General features: G+C 44.8%; 1 protein-coding gene across 6 annotated transcripts; it reads right to left on the reverse strand.

Moving 5' to 3' along the window:
* Nucleotides 1–10: 10 nt before the first annotated feature.
* LOC117136653 (feline leukemia virus subgroup C receptor-related protein 2) lies at nucleotides 11–19,548 on the reverse strand. 6 transcript variants are annotated; one of them, XM_033297651.1, is made up of 11 exons: nucleotides 19,458–19,548; nucleotides 19,193–19,302; nucleotides 10,412–10,738; nucleotides 7,596–7,707; nucleotides 7,341–7,443; nucleotides 6,642–6,866; nucleotides 2,538–2,679; nucleotides 2,152–2,348; nucleotides 1,957–2,081; nucleotides 1,642–1,752; nucleotides 1,253–1,541 (listed from the first exon to the last, which is right to left on the reverse strand). In XM_033297651.1, the coding sequence occupies exons 3-11, from the start codon at nucleotides 10,554–10,556 to the stop codon at nucleotides 1,253–1,255; spliced, it is 1,449 nt and encodes a 482-aa protein (XP_033153542.1). In that variant the 5' UTR covers nucleotides 10,557–10,738; nucleotides 19,193–19,302; nucleotides 19,458–19,548. The 6 variants fall into 6 exon arrangements, with proteins under 6 accessions (XP_033153545.1, XP_033153542.1, XP_033153544.1 ...); XM_033297653.1 differs by lacking the exons at nucleotides 19,193–19,302; nucleotides 19,458–19,548 and adding an exon at nucleotides 13,505–13,572; XM_033297649.1 differs by lacking the exons at nucleotides 19,193–19,302; nucleotides 19,458–19,548 and adding an exon at nucleotides 13,036–13,552.
* Between the last annotated feature and the right edge of the window lie 713 nt (nucleotides 19,549–20,261).

A 20,261-nucleotide genomic window follows, 5' to 3' on the forward strand; every position in this document is an offset into this window, starting at 1 on the left:
TACACTGATTATTTAATATAGTTTATTGAATACTTTTATACACGTACACATTTACATTCACATATATCGTTTTGCAAGAACTCGTGGCTATGAAGAAATCGCTACGTGGCTTCCGCGTGTTAACTATCTTTTTATCTCTGACCATCCGGAATCTAACAACAAGTGAGAGTTAAAGCTTGCGTGTTATCACGACGCCGGCTGTTCTAGTGCCCATCTCGGATTCGGCACCAGGGTTTCTGTACTGTGTAGGTGGTTCATGTCAGGTAGTCAGTGTGTCTGCTCCTTGGCCATCTCAATTGACTCTGGGTGGAAGATGCATAACTTCCTTGCGCTTGTCACTTGGCCTAAAGGTCGGCCTAAAGGCTATCTACAAAAGTGGATTACGCATTGCCGCCGGCGGAGTGTTCAGTGTGGGTTCCTCTACTTCACAACACTATCAAATGTATAGATATATATTTCTCGTATAGGTATATATGTATATATTTTGACTTGAATCTGCTGTTAGTTGTAAATCATCATCCAAAATATTACAGTTTGCCAGATATGCAGGATATACTTGTGCTTTGTACAACAGTAGCAGCGCCCTCGGTGGATCGGGTTCGGAATACAGTTATATATATTATGTACACACGCTGTTGCAGAAGGCGAAAGGCGAAGGAGGGGGGAACAACAATCGAAGACGAGAGCAGCGCAGCTACTGTTCGGTAATTCGGCATTCGCTGGTTTCGGATACACTGCCTCAAACTGCTTTGGATACTCCGCTTAGCAATCAAACTGTCAACGTTCGCTAGAATATTAGGGCTATAATACTGGGCATATTTCCATATACGTAATACGTAACATGTCTTGTCTCGTCTGTACTGTGTGGCTTGCCTGTGTTAGTTGGTGTTGCAGTGCAGTGGCAACGCAAAGATAAAGCGGAATTTCGATGCAAGTCTCGGGGCTGCTGAATTTGGATTCATCTAACCTAAGCACTAAACCGTAATCGGTGGCCAATATAAAATTGAAAAAATAACTGCCTAAGCTTACTCATATTCATATTCATGTTCGTGTTTGTATTCGCATGTGGTGTGCGTGTCGTGTCGTGTTTGTGTTCGTGTGTATGTTGCTATGCACCTTTAATGAACAGTTTAAAATTCAACACTTAAGGCTACAACGGAATGTACAGTAAACTATTAAATAAATTAAATAGTAAAACGATATGCGTGGAATACTATACATAAAAGACGGTCGCCGTGCCGGCCTGAGTTTCCTATGGATTGCCAGCCTGGCCGCTGGCCGGCACCTGGGCGTTCTGGCGCCGCAGATCCGACTGGGTGATGGCCGTGATAATGGTGCCCACAATCAGCATCACGGCCATGGTTATGTTGGCGGCTATGTCGCCAAACGTTGTGAACAGCTCCGAATAGAAGAGCGTGAAGCATATGCCGAAGGTTTGGGCGGAGGCGTTCAGCAGGCCGGAGGATGTGCCCTCCGGCTCCGGGAAGGTCAGCTCGGCGCCGAACTCGAAGCCCACCGGCAGGTAACCAGTCATAAAGAAGCTGTGAGGGATTGAGTCACAGGGAAACCATTTAATTTGATCACTCTCTACTGATATAGATTTATCTTCCAATAGAAACCTTCCTGCTTGATTGAACTTACCCCAGCAGCGAGGCCGTCAGGTAGACCACCGCGATGTGCCCCGTGTCCAAGGTGAAGGTGAAGATCCACATGCCCACCATGGACAGCGCGTAGACCGCCAGCGTCGTTTCCCTGGATGGAATAGAGGTTAACCACATTGAGTACAGCTCATTAAGCATTGAGAGCCCCTCATTCAATTAATAACAACTTGTGCAACTGCTGTGCCAAAACTTTCTCGAGCAGCCCGTTCTCAGCGGGGCCACATGGCGTATGCGTAATGAGTTTCGAACACGTTCGGAAAAGCCCTTGAAATCTGCTTGTGGCGCCTGTACTCACTTGAACTTGTGCGTCTTATCCAGCACAATGCCCGATACCACGGAGCCCAGCATCCCGGCTAGCACAATGCTGAGCCCAATACGTCCGGCGTCCACCTCGTGGCCGGGATAATACTTCAGCACCACCTGGAAGCAGACACCCAGCAATAAGACCCCATTAGCCGCTCATTAATCGAGTGGGAGTATGCGTTCGTACCGGATTGAGGAGCGTGGAAATGGCGTAAAAGACGCCCACATTGATGCCGTACGAGAGGAGCAGGAAGATGAAGTTCCGGTTGGTCATCAGGTTCTTCAGCGACTGCATGAAGCTGACTTGCTCCGCTCCGGAACTTTCCAAGAGTTGGGCCGCCTCCTGGGCGGCGGATGGCGGAGTGGGTGGCTTGTCCTGGAAAACTGCCAAAAGTATTATGGGATTATCACTTTTAATTCTTGCTGCTCAAACTTAATGGTTTATGGCGTTTATAACATGTTTAAAGATTTAATCAAAGATGTGGAATATTTTAAAAGCTCATAAAGTTTATAACGATTGTTTATTCAAATGTAAAAATGTAAAATTGATGTAAATTAACGACTTAAACTTACATATCACCATCAGGACGAGCAGGATGGAGGTGAGCCCGGCCACCAAGTAGAACATCATCTGCAGATCACTGCCCACCGTCTCGAGATCCGGTGAGTTGGGCACCAGCATGGGTGGCAGCACGAAGCCCACGGCCACGCCCAGCTGCAAGAAGAAAAGAGAGGGGCGGGATGTTCGATGGTACGTACAAGTTGCTCAAAGCGAAATCTGTTTCCGGTTCCGCCGCTGTCTCTGAATCCGCGTCTGTTTTTGCTCCGCTTCCGGACTTTCACTCACAACACCCCCTTCCCCCGCTGACCCCGTGCACTTGTGTTACCAGTATTCACGCTGCAACTGTGAAATTGATTTATGGTGGGCCTGGCCCGGATAGATGCATACTCCTGCTCCTCCTATGCCGGATTCCCCACTAACTGCTTTCCTCAGTTGCCTATGTGTTTTTGTTTTCGTCAAAGTTTGTGGCGCTGTTCCAGGGCAAAAAATAGATGTACACCCGGGTCAACTGCGACAGCTCCACTTTTTTCCGCATAAAAGTTGAGCTATGCAATTTTTAGTTGTTTTCCTTGATTTTTGTGAAGGACCGACAACGGGGTATCATGTGGATTATGTAACGTATCTCAAAAAGGATGCTCGTAAATCGCTCAATCAGTTTGATGTAAATAAAGTCGTTTTTGAACACTAGAACCTTGGGAGCAAACAACATATATATTTTCCCAAGGATACTATTGATTGTAGGGTATCCTTCAGTCGAGCGTCGCAGGTGATAATGCTATTATATTAACCTTTTTTTCGGTGGCTATAAATCGGTTTTAGCTGACATATGACAGTCGGGAAAATAAATTGGACCGTAAAAGCACTTTTAGTGGCGTAAAATTAAATTCATATGCGCATTGAAGTAAAGTTAAGGCACCAAGTGCATTTAATCCAGTCGCATATCGCATATTATTTAATTAGCAAAGGCCTTCGGCGAGTGTTTACATTTTAATTGAATTGAAACACCTTGCCTTTTGTCCAAAAATAATCACCTGAGTCCCGTTGATTGTTTTCATTTAGGCAAACAAAGGAAAATGCCAGCCGACTGAGCAGCTCAGCTCCACACACACAATAAACCCAGCGGAGCATTCCTTTTTGGCAATAGCTTTTGGTTTCCCCACAACAAAGGAAAGGAGAACCAATGGCGGCCAGGGGAGCGAACTCAATTCCCACTGACCTTTGCCACTATCGTGACCAAACAGACACCGATGCCGGAGCTGCAGGTGGTCCGTGCTTCGGGTTGGGGCCACCATTTAATGGAGCACGCAAACATAATCAGTTTTCCCTGTGCCATCTTTACTTAGCAGATTGCCATTCCACTTCATGGAGAAGGGCCGAGATTATCCGAGTAAGCCGAATATTTCGCATTCATCTGGGTTTCCCACGAAGAATTTCCCGCGGATTACGCAGCAGGCGTTGGGATTTTTCTTTGCGGAAACCTCTTTCAGGTAGAAAATCACTCTTTCCAGACATATGTAGTATATAGTACAAAGTTGTTTGTTTATAATTAAAATTGCCTGGATATTCAAACGTTGTATAAGTTAAAAATTTCCAACGAAACACTTTCTCCTATATAAATCCTTCCGCAATAAATGTCAAGGATCCAGTTTGTTGGAACCGATGAATTTAAATAAATCCGCTTGATTCGGCAATGAAAATTGGATTGGTATTTGAAGTACTTGGGCAAAGTGAGTCCGAGCAAATTCATAGAATTGCAGCCATTTGCATAAATGTATCCGAGTGCTGGGTCATAAACCAGGCAGATGCCAGCGGCTCATCTCCAGCTCCAGCTCCACCTACATCTCCATCTCCCCATTGCCAGTTCCCCGTCCGTTGTCCGTACCCTTTGTTCCGGTCATTTGGGTATTTACGAGGGAACGCAAAAGGACATTCGAGTGGGACCCTAGGCTGCAGTCTGAGCTCCCGCTCCATGGCATCGGAAGTAAATATTTGAGTCGGCTGGAGACGGATCGAACGTCTGAGCCTCGTTTGGAGGGACTGAGGGTTCGCCAATCCGGCGGAATGTTCGCTGGCGGCCCTGGAGAACGTTATTCTCGACTTGGCGGCACAACTTGTTCCGGCCGTGTTTACATGGCCATCCGGAAAAAAAGCAACGTGGGGAGGGGGATGAAAGAGGCGGCGGGATAAGAAACTGTGTTTGCTCAGCACTCTGGCAACAATGCTCCTCCGCCAAATCCGTTTCAGCTCGGCTCAGCCAGTCAGAAATCAGAGATTTGGGGGGCGGATGAGATGCTGCAAGCGCGTGTGGTGCGTCGTCCTTGCCAGATAAGGCTGCCAAGGCGATTGGGAGTGGGTGGTGGCCCGGTGGCTGGGCGTTCGCTTTCAATGTCACTCGGTATGTGGCCCCACGCTGCGTTTTTTATGAAGGCTCTTTTTTCGGGCACAAGTTCGGCTTGGCATTTCGACAAGAGATTACCCGGACTGGCTTTAAGCCCTTCGCCTTCCGGCCCACTGTTCCACATCATCGCCCCATCCTCGTCCTCACCCTCATCCTCATCACGTTGCCCCACAATGTCACATCCCATTGTGACTTCCTACCTGGGACAAACGGAAATTATAAGCCTTTTCATCTGCACTCGAGTGAAAGGCAAATATGACACACAGGTGCGTTTAGGATGCAATGTGTCTTGCCGGGATGTCAGTGGGTGCACACGTGGAAATGGAAGTGCAAGTGGAAGTGGAGGTGCAAGCCCGATCTGGATATTTGAGCCCCATATTTGCACTTTCAGTCCTCCCGTCCGACGCGCTCGTAAATCAACATAAAGACCAAACTGCTCCACATCCCCTGACAGCCGCCTCGTCCTCCTCCCCTACCTTCCCTTCCCCATTCCCAGGCCCCTCTTTCCTCCTCCCTCCCCCCAGTGGCATTGTCATTCATCACCGGCCCACCTGACACTGCTGTCTGATGGCTAAGCAAGCGGCCTAATTGTTTTGCGGTGTTTAAGCCCATAACCTGTCGAAAGCAAAAAGTGCAGCCAATCTGCACTGTGTTGCATTAGATGCACATGCATCTAGGGTATGCTAAATATATCATGTAACTATTGGGTATTTTATATTGAATTTAATCCCATCTTATTTTGCTACAAAATAAATAGATGTGAATAATGTGGCTAATTTTGTCTTCATTCACATCTCTCAGATAATTTAAAACAAGCAACATGCATCTACTGGCTTCAACTGCAAATTGGCCTTAATTCGGTGAAACAAGTGGATAAACCACTTTCCCAAACACGTTCCAAATTCGTTGATGGTTAATAAAAAGTGTCTTCGTCATTGGCTTACTGAATTGCCATCCTGATTCCCATTCCCTGCAGGCAGTTCGAAAGTCAAGATCTCAACTAGTCGGTTGGCCGCCATCTCGAGTTGTGCACTTGCAACCGCATAATGCATGTCACCCCACCTCAGCACAGCCCAGCCCAGCCCATCTGCTCCTCCTCCCGCTGCTCCTCCAACGGCGACATTTCAATTGTCCAGCCCCATTGGAAGATGACGACGATGAAGGTATATTCGGGCAATCACTTAAGCTCGGGGAATTTCGGAGAGGTCATTTCGTTTGTTTGTCGCTGCTGAATAAATTGAACCTCTTGCCGCTGGCCAGAGATGCGGATGCAGTGCGCCAAATTGAATCCACTCAAAGAGCCTGCCGCATGCATTACCAGCATTCGGGAGCCATTGAGGCGGAACGAGGCGTGGCACGGGGCGACCCAGTCGTTGTCGGTTTTGTTTAACTTGTGCGCCAGTTCGGGCAACTCTTTTGGGCAATTTCATGATTGACTGGCCAGGATTCACAGGCCACCCGGCTCGAAAATGTCCGAGCAAGCCACTTCCGCCGCTCCGGAAGTGGGCTAGGGCCACGTTCCCACTTGTCCTTGCCCGACTTGCTGCATCAATCTACCGAATTGGGTCGGAGGCGGGCCACTGCCTTTTCTGTGTTAATGCAAATTCAACGGCTCACTAACTCACAAGACAATGTCGGAGCTGGCGTACATGGCATTACAGTATCCCATCGACGACGACGGCCACGCGGCGTATGCGTGTTCCGGCTATCCACTCACCTGGTTGCCAAAGACTCCCACGCTGGTGGCCGAGGACACCTGGTCCGGACCGAACCACACCGCAGCCAGGCGCGCGGGAAGCGACAGGATGCACACCTGGGCCAGGGCCACGATCGACTGGCCGATGAAGCTGACGTAGAAGAGCGACGGGTCCACCGAGAAGACCTTGATCCAGGCACCCACACAAGTGCCCACGATTCCAACGAGGGCCGTGATGCGAAGACCCTGTTGATGACACGCAAATGAAACAATTGGGGCTATAAACAATGGCACTGGCAACTTTTAAGTAAGTGGTACTTTTAAGTGAAATGAAGGCAAATTATCTAAATTATGCTGTAGAATAAGTAAAATGCTGAGAATACACTCCCTAAAGTTATGAAACAAGTAAAATGAGGCGTTATTCAACACTCTCTGGCCATATCCTCCTGTTTGTCCGTTCGTGTGTCCGTATGTCCGCAAGTTCGCGGGAACTACATAAGCTAGAAAGTAGGGATTAATCAGGATTCGATTTTATTTTTCATTTTCTAACAGTGTGCCAAGAAATGTTTAAATGTCTCCCTCTTCTTCTGGGTCATATAGTAATATTAATAATAATGGGATACATAAAATTAATAATATTTTAAATACTTATCATAGGTATATTATCAATATGTGGAAATAATTATAGACTATTTTTCGCTCCACTGGCACTGCACTTACCACTTTATCCAAAAACCAACTGCCGGGGAATATGAGCGGTATGTACAGGATCATATAAATCATGGACGTCCAGTCCACCCACTTGTCGCTGATGCCATAGTAGCTGCGGGATAGGACCAAGCAAGAATGCACTTGAAGTTAATTTATGCAGCCCCAAAGTCAAGTTGTTTAATGAGCTTTTCGAAAACTTTTAACGAATTGCGCGACGCGATGTTCCGGAACCGCACGAATCGCCCTCGCAGCCCGTTCACTCACCGGGTTATTATGTTGTTGATGATGGTGTATTGTATCCACTGCATGGCATTCGAGGATGAGTAGAACACAAAGAGGATGAGCACCGCCCAGCGTCGGGCGTAGACTTTGTACCCTAAGAAATAGAAAGTGGAAATTGAATGCCAGCCAGGTGAAAGCCACTTCAGAGTGCTCATGACGCGGCCCAAGGCTTCCCATCCTGCGGAGGAGGACCCCGTGTAGAGCAGCACCGGATTAACTGGATCAGGGGCCGGGATTACACTACTCACTAGTTCTTCCCTACTTCCACTCGCGCCTAAGGCCTTTTCCGAAGCTAATATCCATGCAAATGATGGCGCCCACCATCGCCCCATTATCGTAACAAGTTAATCCGCCCTTTCTGTTTTCCTAGTGACGTCGCGGCCTTGAGGTTTTTTCGGTACGTCTCTAAATTTCCAACTTAAAGGCCTCCAATGGCAATCTTGTAAGTTATACTAGGCAGCTTATGTCTCTAAATTTATATGGGGGTGTAACTGGAATCTTTGGGATTATCAATATCCATAATAACTTTTGAATTTATAAAAACATTTCCATTTATTGGGTTACTAATTTAAGTATTTTTGTTTTGCTGCAATTACTTTGTTTTGAATATATTTAATGTAATTCGGCGTAGCAAAATATCCTGAATAAGATGAAATTAGGCCCCATGAGTTTATTTCCTCTGAAAATGGTTTCCGCGAAATTTGAAATTATTGATGGACTTGTAGCTTAACTAATTCCGATTCATGGAATCCGCGATTTTCGCTAATGAGGTTCATTTAAGTAACTATTTTTGCATTGACCTAAATCGAACTTGAATGAGAGCGCAAATTTCTGTTCAAATTGAGTGGAAATCCTTGGCTTTAAAGGCAATTTTGATTTGGTCATTTGTGGGAACTCTTAGTTTTCCCCGGAGTTTTCCTATGATTAAAATGTTTGATTACAAATAGAACGGGCACACTAAATGCGCAGTTTTGCACCTTGAATTAAATGGCTATTTGGTATCACTATGGAATCGCATGCATCGGATTGTTTATATATGCATGTAGTATATAGGCTTTGGTTCTATTTATAACCATCTTTTTTCGTTCCAATTTGTGACAATTCACAGGCGACGTCACTAACTTTTCGGCTTGCATGACATTGAAAGTACAAAACGCTTTGATGCCGTGCTTTATTTGTATTTTTCAGTTTTCAGTTAAAGCACGTGTATGCACAAACACAGCCAGGTACAATGGTCACACATGTGTTTACAGTGCACAGAAAAAAATAAGGGATTACTAATAAAACAATAAATATTTATGTTATTTAAGGTGGCCTAGTGAGGTATTTAAACTATATATGTAGGTGCAATTCCTTAGGTTCATAGAAGATTCTCAAAGTGCGATTTTTAATAAAATATATTTCCTTGTTTAGGAAATTTGTTTCTTAAATTCATAGTTAATCAAAGGTGACTCTTTTTTCTTGCAGTGCTTGCGGCTGGCTTGCTTTTAAGTGAATGTGCGGCGGTGGCTTTGGTTTTGGCAGGCTCGCCGAGTGCATTTGTGTGTGGTGATTGTGTGTTGCCTGGATTGCACACTGCACACCAATGCATTGCTCTTCGCACACCCACCCACGCACCCATACATCTATGCAGCCGCAACACAATCACAGACACGTAGATACTATTGCCTACCTTGAGGCGCAGTTAGGCCAGAACGCTCGTTCGCGTCCGACATGCAAAGTGCAGGTGCACATTCAGCTGCAGCGGCAAGTCAACTGCGCGACTGTTCGGCTTGAAATGCCAGCTAGGCGAGTGTTATAGTAAGTAGTGCCTCATGGCACCCACATCCACCAGTCGCCGGTGAGCGAGCGGACGGCAGGACTCACAGGATTGGGTTCGGATGGCAGTCGCTGGCATTCAAACGGTTGTCATGGCAAGTTTCGGATTCGAAAGTATCTAATATCTATTCGAAAAGCACGCCCAGAGATATTTTAAGGGGTATCTGGTAAAGTTTGCATTCGAAAGTATCTAATATATATTTGAAAGGCACGCCCAAAGATATTCCAAGGGATATGTGATAAAAGTAGTATTCGAAAGTATCTAATAAAGGATACTTGGTAAAGGTCGCATTCGAAAGTATCTAATATCTATCTTAAAAGCATGCCCAGAGGTTGGTAAAGGTTGCATTCGAAAGTATCTAATATCTATTTGAAACGCACGCCCAAAGATAATTTAAAGGATATCTGGTAAAAGTGGGATACGAAAGTATCTAATATCTATTTGAAAAGCACAACTTCACGTTGCCAACTCAATCATTTCGCTTAAATCTGATAGTACATCTGCTGCGGTCGTACTATTTGGATTGGCAGGGAAATTGATTACATTTCGACGTTTTCAAGTGCTTTTCGAGATCGAACTACTTTGATTCCCAACTATCTATACTTTGATTCTTAACTTTACAAATTTAACTTTTTCCACAGCCCAGTGTTGCTACCCCTAATAACTATTTCCAAAATCATATCATATCAGTGTTTTTGATCCGTTTTTATGATACGTTTGAAGAATATGGTATTGATAACTGACCTAGTTGTTAAGATTACTGTTCTATTTGAAGATACTCGTATCTTGGATACTAGTTTTGTTTGGTTTTAAAAGCATGCTTCTTTGTCAAATAGAAGTACATATATTTATATGTGCAGGAATAGTATGGTATCTCAAGTATGGATAGACATGTGCGTATTCTTTTGGGAGCCTATCCATTAATGTCTTTCTGGATAATGATTATGCTATTATGCTAATTATGCTATATATGACTTACCTTCGGCTGGAGGGTTATGGCCACCCGCCGCCTTGGCCCCCTTGCCCTCCTTCTCCTTGGGCGTGATCATGTCTGTGGACTTGCTGGTGGCAATGAAGGTCTCGCTGTTCTCGCCAGCTCCACCCGCACTGTGCTTCAGATCCATCTAGTGGGTGGAAAGTGCTGGAAAGAGGTGCTACTCGCAGCTGGAAACGGCGGTGCTAGTGGGCGGTGGTGCTGTGGCAGCTGCTCGGTGGTGCCGTTGAGTTGCTGGCTGGATAACACTCTTTTCCCTTGGGGGCAGTCGTCGTGGTTGCTTAAAGCTGATATTCGAAAGCAGTGGTTCTTCTGCAAGCAGGCAAAGATCACAAGATCACAGATCAGTTCAGTTCAGTTCGGGCTTAATTAGGAAATGAGCTATTAGCTAACCACCTCTGTGTGCCTAGAACATCCGTGTATTTTGCGGTTAATATAAGTTAGTTACTTATATTGTTATTGTATTGTTGTTACTTGCATTGTGGTTTACAAACCATTTGTGTTGAAATGATATTGCTAACGAGGCTATTGTGTGTTGGCCATGAACTTGAGTGTTCTGGTTTTCGTCACTCGAAAGTTGGAGATATGGCTTCAAGGTGAGATTACTTTGAGCTACAACAGCTGGTATTCAAATTTGTTTTAGTTCAGCCAGCAAACGTGCTGTTCTACGCAAATACTAAACAGATGTAGTAAATGGGGAAATAAATGAGTAAATTGCAGTGTAATCTACAACCCTTCAGCCATAAATCTCGTCAGCTCGTTTTTTGTCACCTATCTGAATATGTTGGCTAATTTTATTGGTTAACCAGCTGTTAATAATAATAGGACAAGCTAGCAAAAAGCTTCATAAATTAAACAGTATACCCTTTGCATATTTCCCATTGGATATCAGAACAAACCGAAATGCTGTGGTTTTGGGTAAACCAAAATGAACGATATTAATATGCCTTAATTAGCTTGTTGACTGGGCTGATTACACGCGAATTTGCATCTGCGGCTGCTGTTGTGACATTGCAATTTGCTTCAATAAAGCCATTGAGTTGAATTTAAGCGCCCCATTCGCCCCAATGCCACTTGTTGCTCTGCGCGGATTTTCAGATTTGTTTGTAGCTTCAGCTTAGTTTAAGCTTTAGCTTTGGACTTAGCAACGGATTTGGATTTGGATTTGGCCTGGGGCCTTGGCAAATGCAATCTGCGCCAGTTGGCTGACTTTGAGCGAGTGCGTCGCCAAATAAATTGAGTGGCTTGGAAGTGGCATTGGAATGCCGGATTCCGGTTCGGATTCCGATGGCATTTGGGTCACTATTTGGGCACGTGCATCTCGATGGCTTAATGCCATTAGCCGCCGCGAGATGAAACTGTTATTTTCGCGAAAAACATGCCGTGTGTGCAAACGGTTTTTCCCCATTTCCACATCAGCTAATTAGATCGCTCGTTTTGGCGCTGATAACCGGCCATTGAATTTAAAATGCCTAATCACTGCATTGAATCAATTTGCCTCATTAAGTGCAAATTAAGGTAGATTTTCCATCAAGATTGAGTTTTAGTTTCGCACAAGCAGCAGAGATAACAACCAACTGGCAAGGAGCCCAATCTTCGGGAGCTTTACGGATCGCAATGAATCGCCAGAACTTCAGTGTCCGTTTCATTGGCCTTTCAAACACTTGAGATTGGCGTCATGGTCGCCAGTTGGCCAACCCGAAATCGGTGGGGGGTGGGTGTTCTTCGCCCAGATAAATACCCGTAAATGGAGTGGGGTGTTCGCTTCATTCGATGAGTGTTAAAACTGCGATAAGACGGATTCCAGACAGCGGTTACACAAAAAAAAAAACAATAAAACAGCTTATTTATAAGCAAACATAAAATTGTGGGAGCTCACGGGTTTGCACAAAAAGTTACTTTGAATGGTTTGGTTTACTCAAGATTCATTATCTTTGATAATTGTATTGTTTTTATGTTTCGTTCTCTTGTAATATTATTGCAATGTTACTGTAATTAAGATTTTAAATCAATGCTGTTGATTTTTAAATAAGTTAAATTGCATTGTTTACACTTTTTATAAAGTTGCATTGACACACTAACACAGTTTTTTAAAATGGGTTTTCAGAAACCTTTAAAGAGTCGTGCTTGGAATAAAGTTGAAATGCAAGCGTACATATATATTTATAGCTTGTTTATTGTGTAAAACAGCTTGTTCTTTTTGTTTTGTATTTTTCCAATTATGTGTGGCTAATTTAATTGCTAAATATTTGAAATGTTTACACTTCTTTCTGTCTTTGTAACTCGCTACGAATGTCGTTCATTTACTAATCACTTTTCCACGCACTTGACCTTTCTATTGTTCACTTTTTCAGATTAACACCATTTCAAACATTCTAAAATCGTTTTTTAGTAACTTGAGAATTGCTTTCGTATTGGTTATTTCGTTCAGTGTAGCTGGCAATGCAGCGGTTCCGAATCACCGTAAATAACTTCCCGAATCGGAAATTGACTTTCAACCGCACATACCATACATACATATGTACATATGTATTTCAATTTCGAGGGGGATTTCCAAAACCTGGCCCTAACGTTGGGTCGTTGCCCGCTTGCAACCACACTTCACCCACTTGGACACACTCTTGCTCGGCACGTTCTTCTTTTGTCCGGATCCGAGCAGCTGATGGCGTGGTGGTGGTGTTGCTGTTCCGCCGGAGAGAAGACTACGTACGGAGCACGCAATCGCGAACGGACAAAGTGGTACTGAAACTGATTTCGAAACGCTCGACGCTCCGCTCCGCTCAAGAGCGCGAATGTTGATGTGCAAAACGCTACGCTTTCGGTTCGTTCGCCAACAGCTGATGTGAGTTCGCCAAGTCGATGGTGATGACAACAAAGTAAGCCAAGCCAGCCGCGTCTCGAGTGCCCAGCGCCTCAGCTCCGGAGGCGCGGAGTGATAGATGATAGCGAACTGGTTAAGAGCCGCGACTCGCAGGCGTTTGATTGTTTTACGAGTGCGGGGCTTATTGCTGTTTTCCTTTCGAATTATCGCCGGCGAGTCCAGTGACACATACGGAACACCAGCACGTTTTGCCAGACCTGAGCTGTAAATCCGAAGTGGAGCAGGTGACCGACTTTTGGGACTGCGCACTGTGGGATCTGCATATGTGACGGGCGCACGGACGGACACTCATTTCTGGCATCACCTCCGCATCGAAAACAAGTCCAGCTTTTGTGAGTCAGCGCAGTACAGGGAACACACGCTAAATTGAACAGAGCCTTAAACAGGTGGCTTTACTACCTAAACGGAACATTGAAGCACCTATTACTGATAAGGAACCACACAGAATAGTTAAAGCTAGTTAAAATATTAAAATATCTAGTTAAAATAATTGATTAAAAACAAAATCTAAGTTTGGAAAAACAAATCCGCCCATTTATTTGAATTAATTATGTAGCTGCATTCGAACGAAATCTTTTTGAATATATTATGATCACGATTATAATTTTAAATATTTATGAAAAACACATTTTAACAAAAGTCAGTTATTACTAAGTCCGCCTAAGCTGTAGGGTATTAAGAGTGCGGCTTAAATATGCAGAAAGGCCTAACACTCCGTGGACAGAGCGTAGAAAATTAATTATTCGTGAATGCCAAATGCTCCGCTTAGCAGTTCACCTTACCGCTGTCCCCCTGTACCTGGCCCACAAATGCATTTGCAAAGCATTTTAAAATTTCTGTTATTCGTTGGCGCACCCTCCCCCCTTCGTTGAGTGCCCCTCCCCTTCTTCTAGAGAGCGAAGCACGTGGATTTCTGGCTTCCCTCCAGTATTTACATATGTATGCACCTCTCTTCTTCCGGACGACAGGTCTCTATATTTTTCACTTCGCTCTTATTGTGGCCTTTATTGAATAATTTGCCTGCGGGAACTTCCACTTCCCACTTACCACATCCCCGACTCACGACGGCGTCTCCATGCCCCGCTCTCTCCCCTCTGCTCGCGGAGTCCGGACGACGGACGACGGATCCGTCGTATCCGACGGTGGCCGCAGCGTGGTAGCGACGCCACCGCCGTGGTTGGGGGTCATTATTCGATTAAGGCAGATTATTATGTTTTATTATTTATAATGCAAATATCAGCACAGACACGGGCGATGGACAGAGATTCGCCGCGGGGGTGGCCTGGATGTGGCCCGTTCATTTGTTTCGAGTGGCTATTATCAGGCTGTGCACTGGGAGAAAAAACCACTGACTGCGACATATATTCAATGTTTTAAAAAAAACATTTTGCATTTCTTTAGAATTTAAAAAAAATGTTAAGGAATCATTATAATTGAAATCTTTTAAATATAAATGTTAAAAAGCTCTATTGAAATCCATTCAGTGAATATTATTTGTGAGTGTCATAAATAAGTACATATATCATATATCATATATGTATCATATCATGCTCAAAATTTCCTTATCGAATAGAGGAAAGGGCATAAATAACTCCAATTATGGTTAAGTGTACTCAAAGGCATATCACAACCGGAATCTCTTACGAAATAGAAAATAGTAGCTCTTTTGATTAAACTGAAACTAAAAACTTAAGTATAATTTCTTGTAGTGCTCCGTTCGAATTCCGGACTTATCACCGATACGTACTTTGTCGCCCGACTGTGCGAATATTTTGCGCGCTCCCATCAGTTTCTTCAACTCATTGGCCGATAATAAGCTCGTAAGTCGAGTGCTGATAAAAATTTAACGAGATATTAGGCCGATTAGTGTATTAGTAGGGGGGAATTACTGTTATTGACCTATAGCAACCGCCTCTCGGCTCGTAAATCGCAAGTCCCGTTGATCGGATGATTTCCACCGATTTCCCTGTCATGTGAAGTGGTCACGATTCATTGCCCTCGTAAGGTCGCTACGAGTATGGTAAACCATCCAGGGTTTTGCCCATAGCAGTCGGAGTAGCTATTAACTTGTATATTAACTTGTTTACTAAGAGCCTTTAATGGAGAAATCTCAATAGGGCATTAAAACTGTAATTTATTTATCTACTCTCTAAATAAACTACATCTGCGATGCAAAAATTCAAATCACATTGTACTTAGTATGCAAAAAGTGGGTTTGCTGAATCTAACTAGGTTTGATTAGCTTACAACTAAATGTGGCTTGTACTTGTATTACCAAGGATACAAGGACAGCAAACATGGCCATATCCTGTACTTATTCAAAACAGAAGAGGGAAAACGCATCTGCAAACGGGCTAACAAGTTCTTTCAATTCCACGTGGAGCTTAAGTCAATCTATTATTGCAGCAACAAAGTGAATGATATGGCCAACTGTGAACGTGGGATTCACCACCGCCCAGCTGGCCCGGAGTCCATGCAGTGGCACCTGGTTGCTAGGAGAAGGCGCGAGTGCGAGCCTCGCTCTTTGGCGGAATCAACAACCGTATACGCTGCTAATGGATTCCCACTGCGCCACCCGCCCGTAATCCTTTTAAGCCCCGCCCGCCACCTAACCCACCCAGCTGGATCCACCCGTTCCTTCCAGTTCCACCCACTTAGCCACTTGAGAAGTGTGCAAAGCTGCGCCCGAGGGGCGATTGCAACGTTCCTCATGCGCCTGGCTGCAAACAATTGCATTCGAGTTCCGCCGGCTTTTGTCTTGATTTCACTTCAGTCGGCCAGCTGCATTCGAAATGCAATTTGTCGCTGGCAAGTGGCCGGCGGACACAATGAATCGCAAATTCCAGCGCAATCCTCGCGCCAATTAGGCAAAGGATCCAGGGAAAGGGAAATATTTATGCGTCCAATTTGAGCGTTGGCAGCCCACACCTTTGGGCCATTTTGTGGCCGAGCTCATCCAATGCCGGGCTCCAAATCATAAGCATAATCAACGGGGGGAGGGAGGATTGCGTTTTCACGCTTCCTTGGAGCGGAAGTGACAGGAAGAATCATGACCCAATACTAAGGGTGGTCCACAGTGGAGGATCCTCTTAATCAAACTTGGGTTCAGCTGTTTCGTTTTTGTTTATGGGGAATTTAAATGCTAGCCTCAGTCATTTTCGTAATATTTCAATGTGCAGTAGAGCATGCCATAAAAATTACAAAAATATGTATAATTTATTTTAAAGCTTCCTTTTTGAATGCCTATTGTTAATATAAGAGCTATAGTATTTTCCTGTGAAACAAGTTGCCATTTTCCCTAAAAGTTCACATTAATTTCGATTAGAGCCTTTTACTTCCTTCAAGTTTGGGGATACTAACGACTTGGGAGGCCTGACTGTATTGGTGTGTGTGCTCGCTTTGAGGAATGGGTGGTATCCTGGAATCCTGTCGCTTTGTGCTCATTAATGCCTCCCACAGCATTTGTCAGTCGCACTTAATCCTCGGCAAATCGCGTAATTATGTACGTGCACAATGGCAGCGCCTAACTGCGATATAATTTCCGCAACATTTATTTATTAATTAAAAAATTTGCGCCATTGACGACGGGGCTTAGGGGTAAGCTAGATAAATGACCATAAATTGTACTTTATGGCCCGGGTTCTCTTCAAATCACAAAGAGAATGAAGCACCGAGAATACCTAAAATGTGTAGCATACTTTCCAGCGCGCTGCGATTTTGCCATTATCAGGCGAAAAGTTTCGGCCACAGCAGCAGTTGCTACACCCTTTTTTTATGCCCCAACCAACCACATGCTGTGGCTGGTCCCTTTTCCGATTGGAGATTGCAGGAGGAGGAATGGGTTCTAGTTATGCAATTCTCGGCTGCCTTCTGCGATTAGTGTGCAGTTTTGTCCGACTTTCGCTCACTGCGGCCAGATGCGTTTTTAATTGCATCAAAGAGGACTTCCGCTCCTGGACAGCCCGGCCTTGTCAGCTTCCTAATTGGACATTTGTAATTAACTTCGCTGGCAGTCTCTCACTTTTTGTTCCTTCCTCCGCCGCCGCCTCGCACTTGGCTCATTTCTCACCCTGCAGTTGGCATTTAATGCAGTTGACCCTTTTCCGCCGTTTTTTCTATCTGGCTTATTTATGTATCGCTCGTTAGTTTTCGGCGGACGCTTATTTATCGGCTGCCCCGGGGAGGTGGTGGATCTGGAGGTGGACAAGGTCGGATTTAGTTTACCCAAGTCCAGCGTGGACAGTGGAGCAGTGGGAATGCACCACCCACCACCCCAACCGCCTGACAAATGGCTGGCAACAAAGGGGCTTAATTGCCTGGGCGAATGTCTCCGGTTTGTCATAATTAACCCAGCTCGAGTGCACTGCAAATGCATTCACTGGCCAAATGGCGACTTTCGAATTCATTTGTGCTGGCCGCAGGAAGTGGCCTACTTTCCGCCCCATTCGAATCAATAATTTTCTTGGGCGCCCTGCTGCCCATTAAAGTTGCAAGTCTTCGGCGGTGGCGCAGCTCTCGAGCACTCAATTACGTGTTGAAAACTCGTGTGCCACCCACTGGTTACCTTAGTTCTATTTTGAGGAACGTCTTTGAAAGGTGGCAATTGACCTATGCGATAAATAGTTTGCGGCTTGCTGTGGCAACTGATAAATGCACTTTGTTATGTCTGGCAGTTGAAAGTTGAAAGTCGAGTTGTTCTGTGTTGCACGATAAGTGTGCAAATAGCTTTAGCAAGTGGATTTCTATCCATCAAGTAGTTACCAATTGGAAATTTCAAATATTATTTGCATATAAAATTAAATTTATAGGAAACAAAAATGTTTAGATTAAAGCTAGGGAACTTAATTGCCGGATACCTACTTTCAAAGAGCAAGCTGTACGGAAAGAAACTTCAGGGAATGGTGAACTTTAAACTATCGAAATAGTTTGGGAAATTACGAGAAATTTATAAACTTGCTGCAGAAGTTTGCGAATAAAAGCCACTAAATAAATTTATTCTTCGAGTATAGCCACGCTTGATAAGGACTAAGATGTCAGTACATTATTTGAATAGAGCTCAACAGTAAACATAACTTGTATCTGAATGCAGCAGTTTACTCGGAGTCGTCCTGTCCGTCAAAGGTGAGAATAGATGGCCCTGGGCAAAGTGGCTATTAAAGCTGAAGCCGTAATGAGCTTAAGCATTCAATGCTTGCTGCGTGGCCGTGTGCTGGTGAGAGTGTGCTTCAGTTCAAAAACCTCCAAACATTACGTCACAAGCTCGAATCCACACAGACATACAGACGGGGAGGCAGTGGCACACATTGAAAAGTGCTGCGGGCCAGACACCAACACATCCACACACCGAAACACCGACACGGTGGTGTGGTGTGGCATGGCATTCATGCTGCTCTCGTACATCCTTGCTGTGCCGGAGCTTTAGACAGGGGCAGCTGGCTGTGTGGGTTAAGAGCGGGAACAGGGGTTAAGGATGATGCCTCTGCGTCTGTGTTTTGCAATTGTCTAGCTGCTCTGCTCTACTGGGGTTGGCTCGGCTGGCCAACGTGGTAAGTAGAGGAATGTGAAGACACCTGGACCCGGATCTGGGCAACACTTCTGTCTGTTGTTCCGCTCGTTTTTTGCTCTTGCTGGCGGAAAAATCAATTTATGGATTTTAGTTTCGTTCACATTTGTTTTTATTCGCCGCAGTCCCAGCCGCATCTCTCTGTGACACGTTCGCGCCTCTCAAGTCTTTCACTGCGTCTGGCAGCTTGTTGATGCCACGGTGAAGCGGAATCCTTCAAACGTGGCGCCTTGCACCACTCACCACCCATCACAACTCGCCATTACAGCAATTTCTTTTAATTGCAATCAAATGAGACGAAAACGCTTGCCGCACTACTTACCCCTTGGCAGTCCGCCTCTCTCCGCGCTTCTCACTCTAGTAGCTGGGCAGGATGCAGGATATAGCCGGAAATCTTAGGTTGGCGCGCCAAAATGAGTTACCGTCGTTCAGCTGCAATTGTGCGTTTGCGTTTGTGTTTGCGTTAGTTTGTGAATGGTACAGAAGGCGAAACGGAATTAATTTATTAGAAGGGGTTGGGAAACTGGTACAATTCACGGCACTGTCAACCCACTTTCGCCTCGAGCTAAACTTGGAACCACACGTACTTGGGCACTTTAAATGTTTGCTCTGCACTGCAAAAGTCCCTCCTTTTCTGCGGATACTGCTGCTGCTGCTGCCTCGGCCTTTGCTTCTCTGAGGACCAACACGCTGGGGAGGAATCGCTGAACAGGACTACTGGAATCCTATTGCCTCGGTCCCTTTTATACGCCATGCGCTTGCGATCCACACGCAGCAATCAGCTGGCGCGGATGCTGTGGATGCTGGTGGCTCTCCGGGATTCCCATTGCGCAGGTACAAACAAGAAGCGGTTGCAGGCAACTGACCGAGTCATAATTAATATTTAGTGGTTATTTTGGTAACTAATGCAATTAAAGTTTCAATAAAAAGCACTCCCTTAATCAGGGTACACATCAGCTGCCGCCTAAAAGTGTGCAACGTTTTCCTGCTGCAGTTGCCGCGGAATTAGGGTGGACCTTGTTCAGGAGCGCGAAGTTCAGCCAGCCACTTGTTGCTGCTCCAAAGTTGCGAGCCAGATTTTAAGTAAAGTTTACTAAGCTTTTACGGAATCATACGAATTTATTAGCATGCACTTTTACAGATTATTTTGAGTAGTTGTGTATGAATATTTTATTTGTTTTAAGTGTTTCTTCATAATTTGTACTTACATTGCTATAAAATGTCGAAAATCTTAAGACTACTTTTGAAGTTACCAATTCATAGACATTACCCTACACTATTGTTTTATACAACTTCGTTATAGTGAAAACTAAAACCTTAATTATCGTCGTATCAATTCTCTAGACCCACTTCTCAGGGCTACGACTTTAGAAATTTGCATTTTGATTGAT

The sequence above is a fragment of the Drosophila mauritiana genome, chromosome 2R (genome assembly GCF_004382145.1).
Source record: "Drosophila mauritiana strain mau12 chromosome 2R, ASM438214v1, whole genome shotgun sequence".
Taxonomy (NCBI): Eukaryota; Metazoa; Arthropoda; class Insecta; order Diptera; family Drosophilidae; genus Drosophila; species Drosophila mauritiana.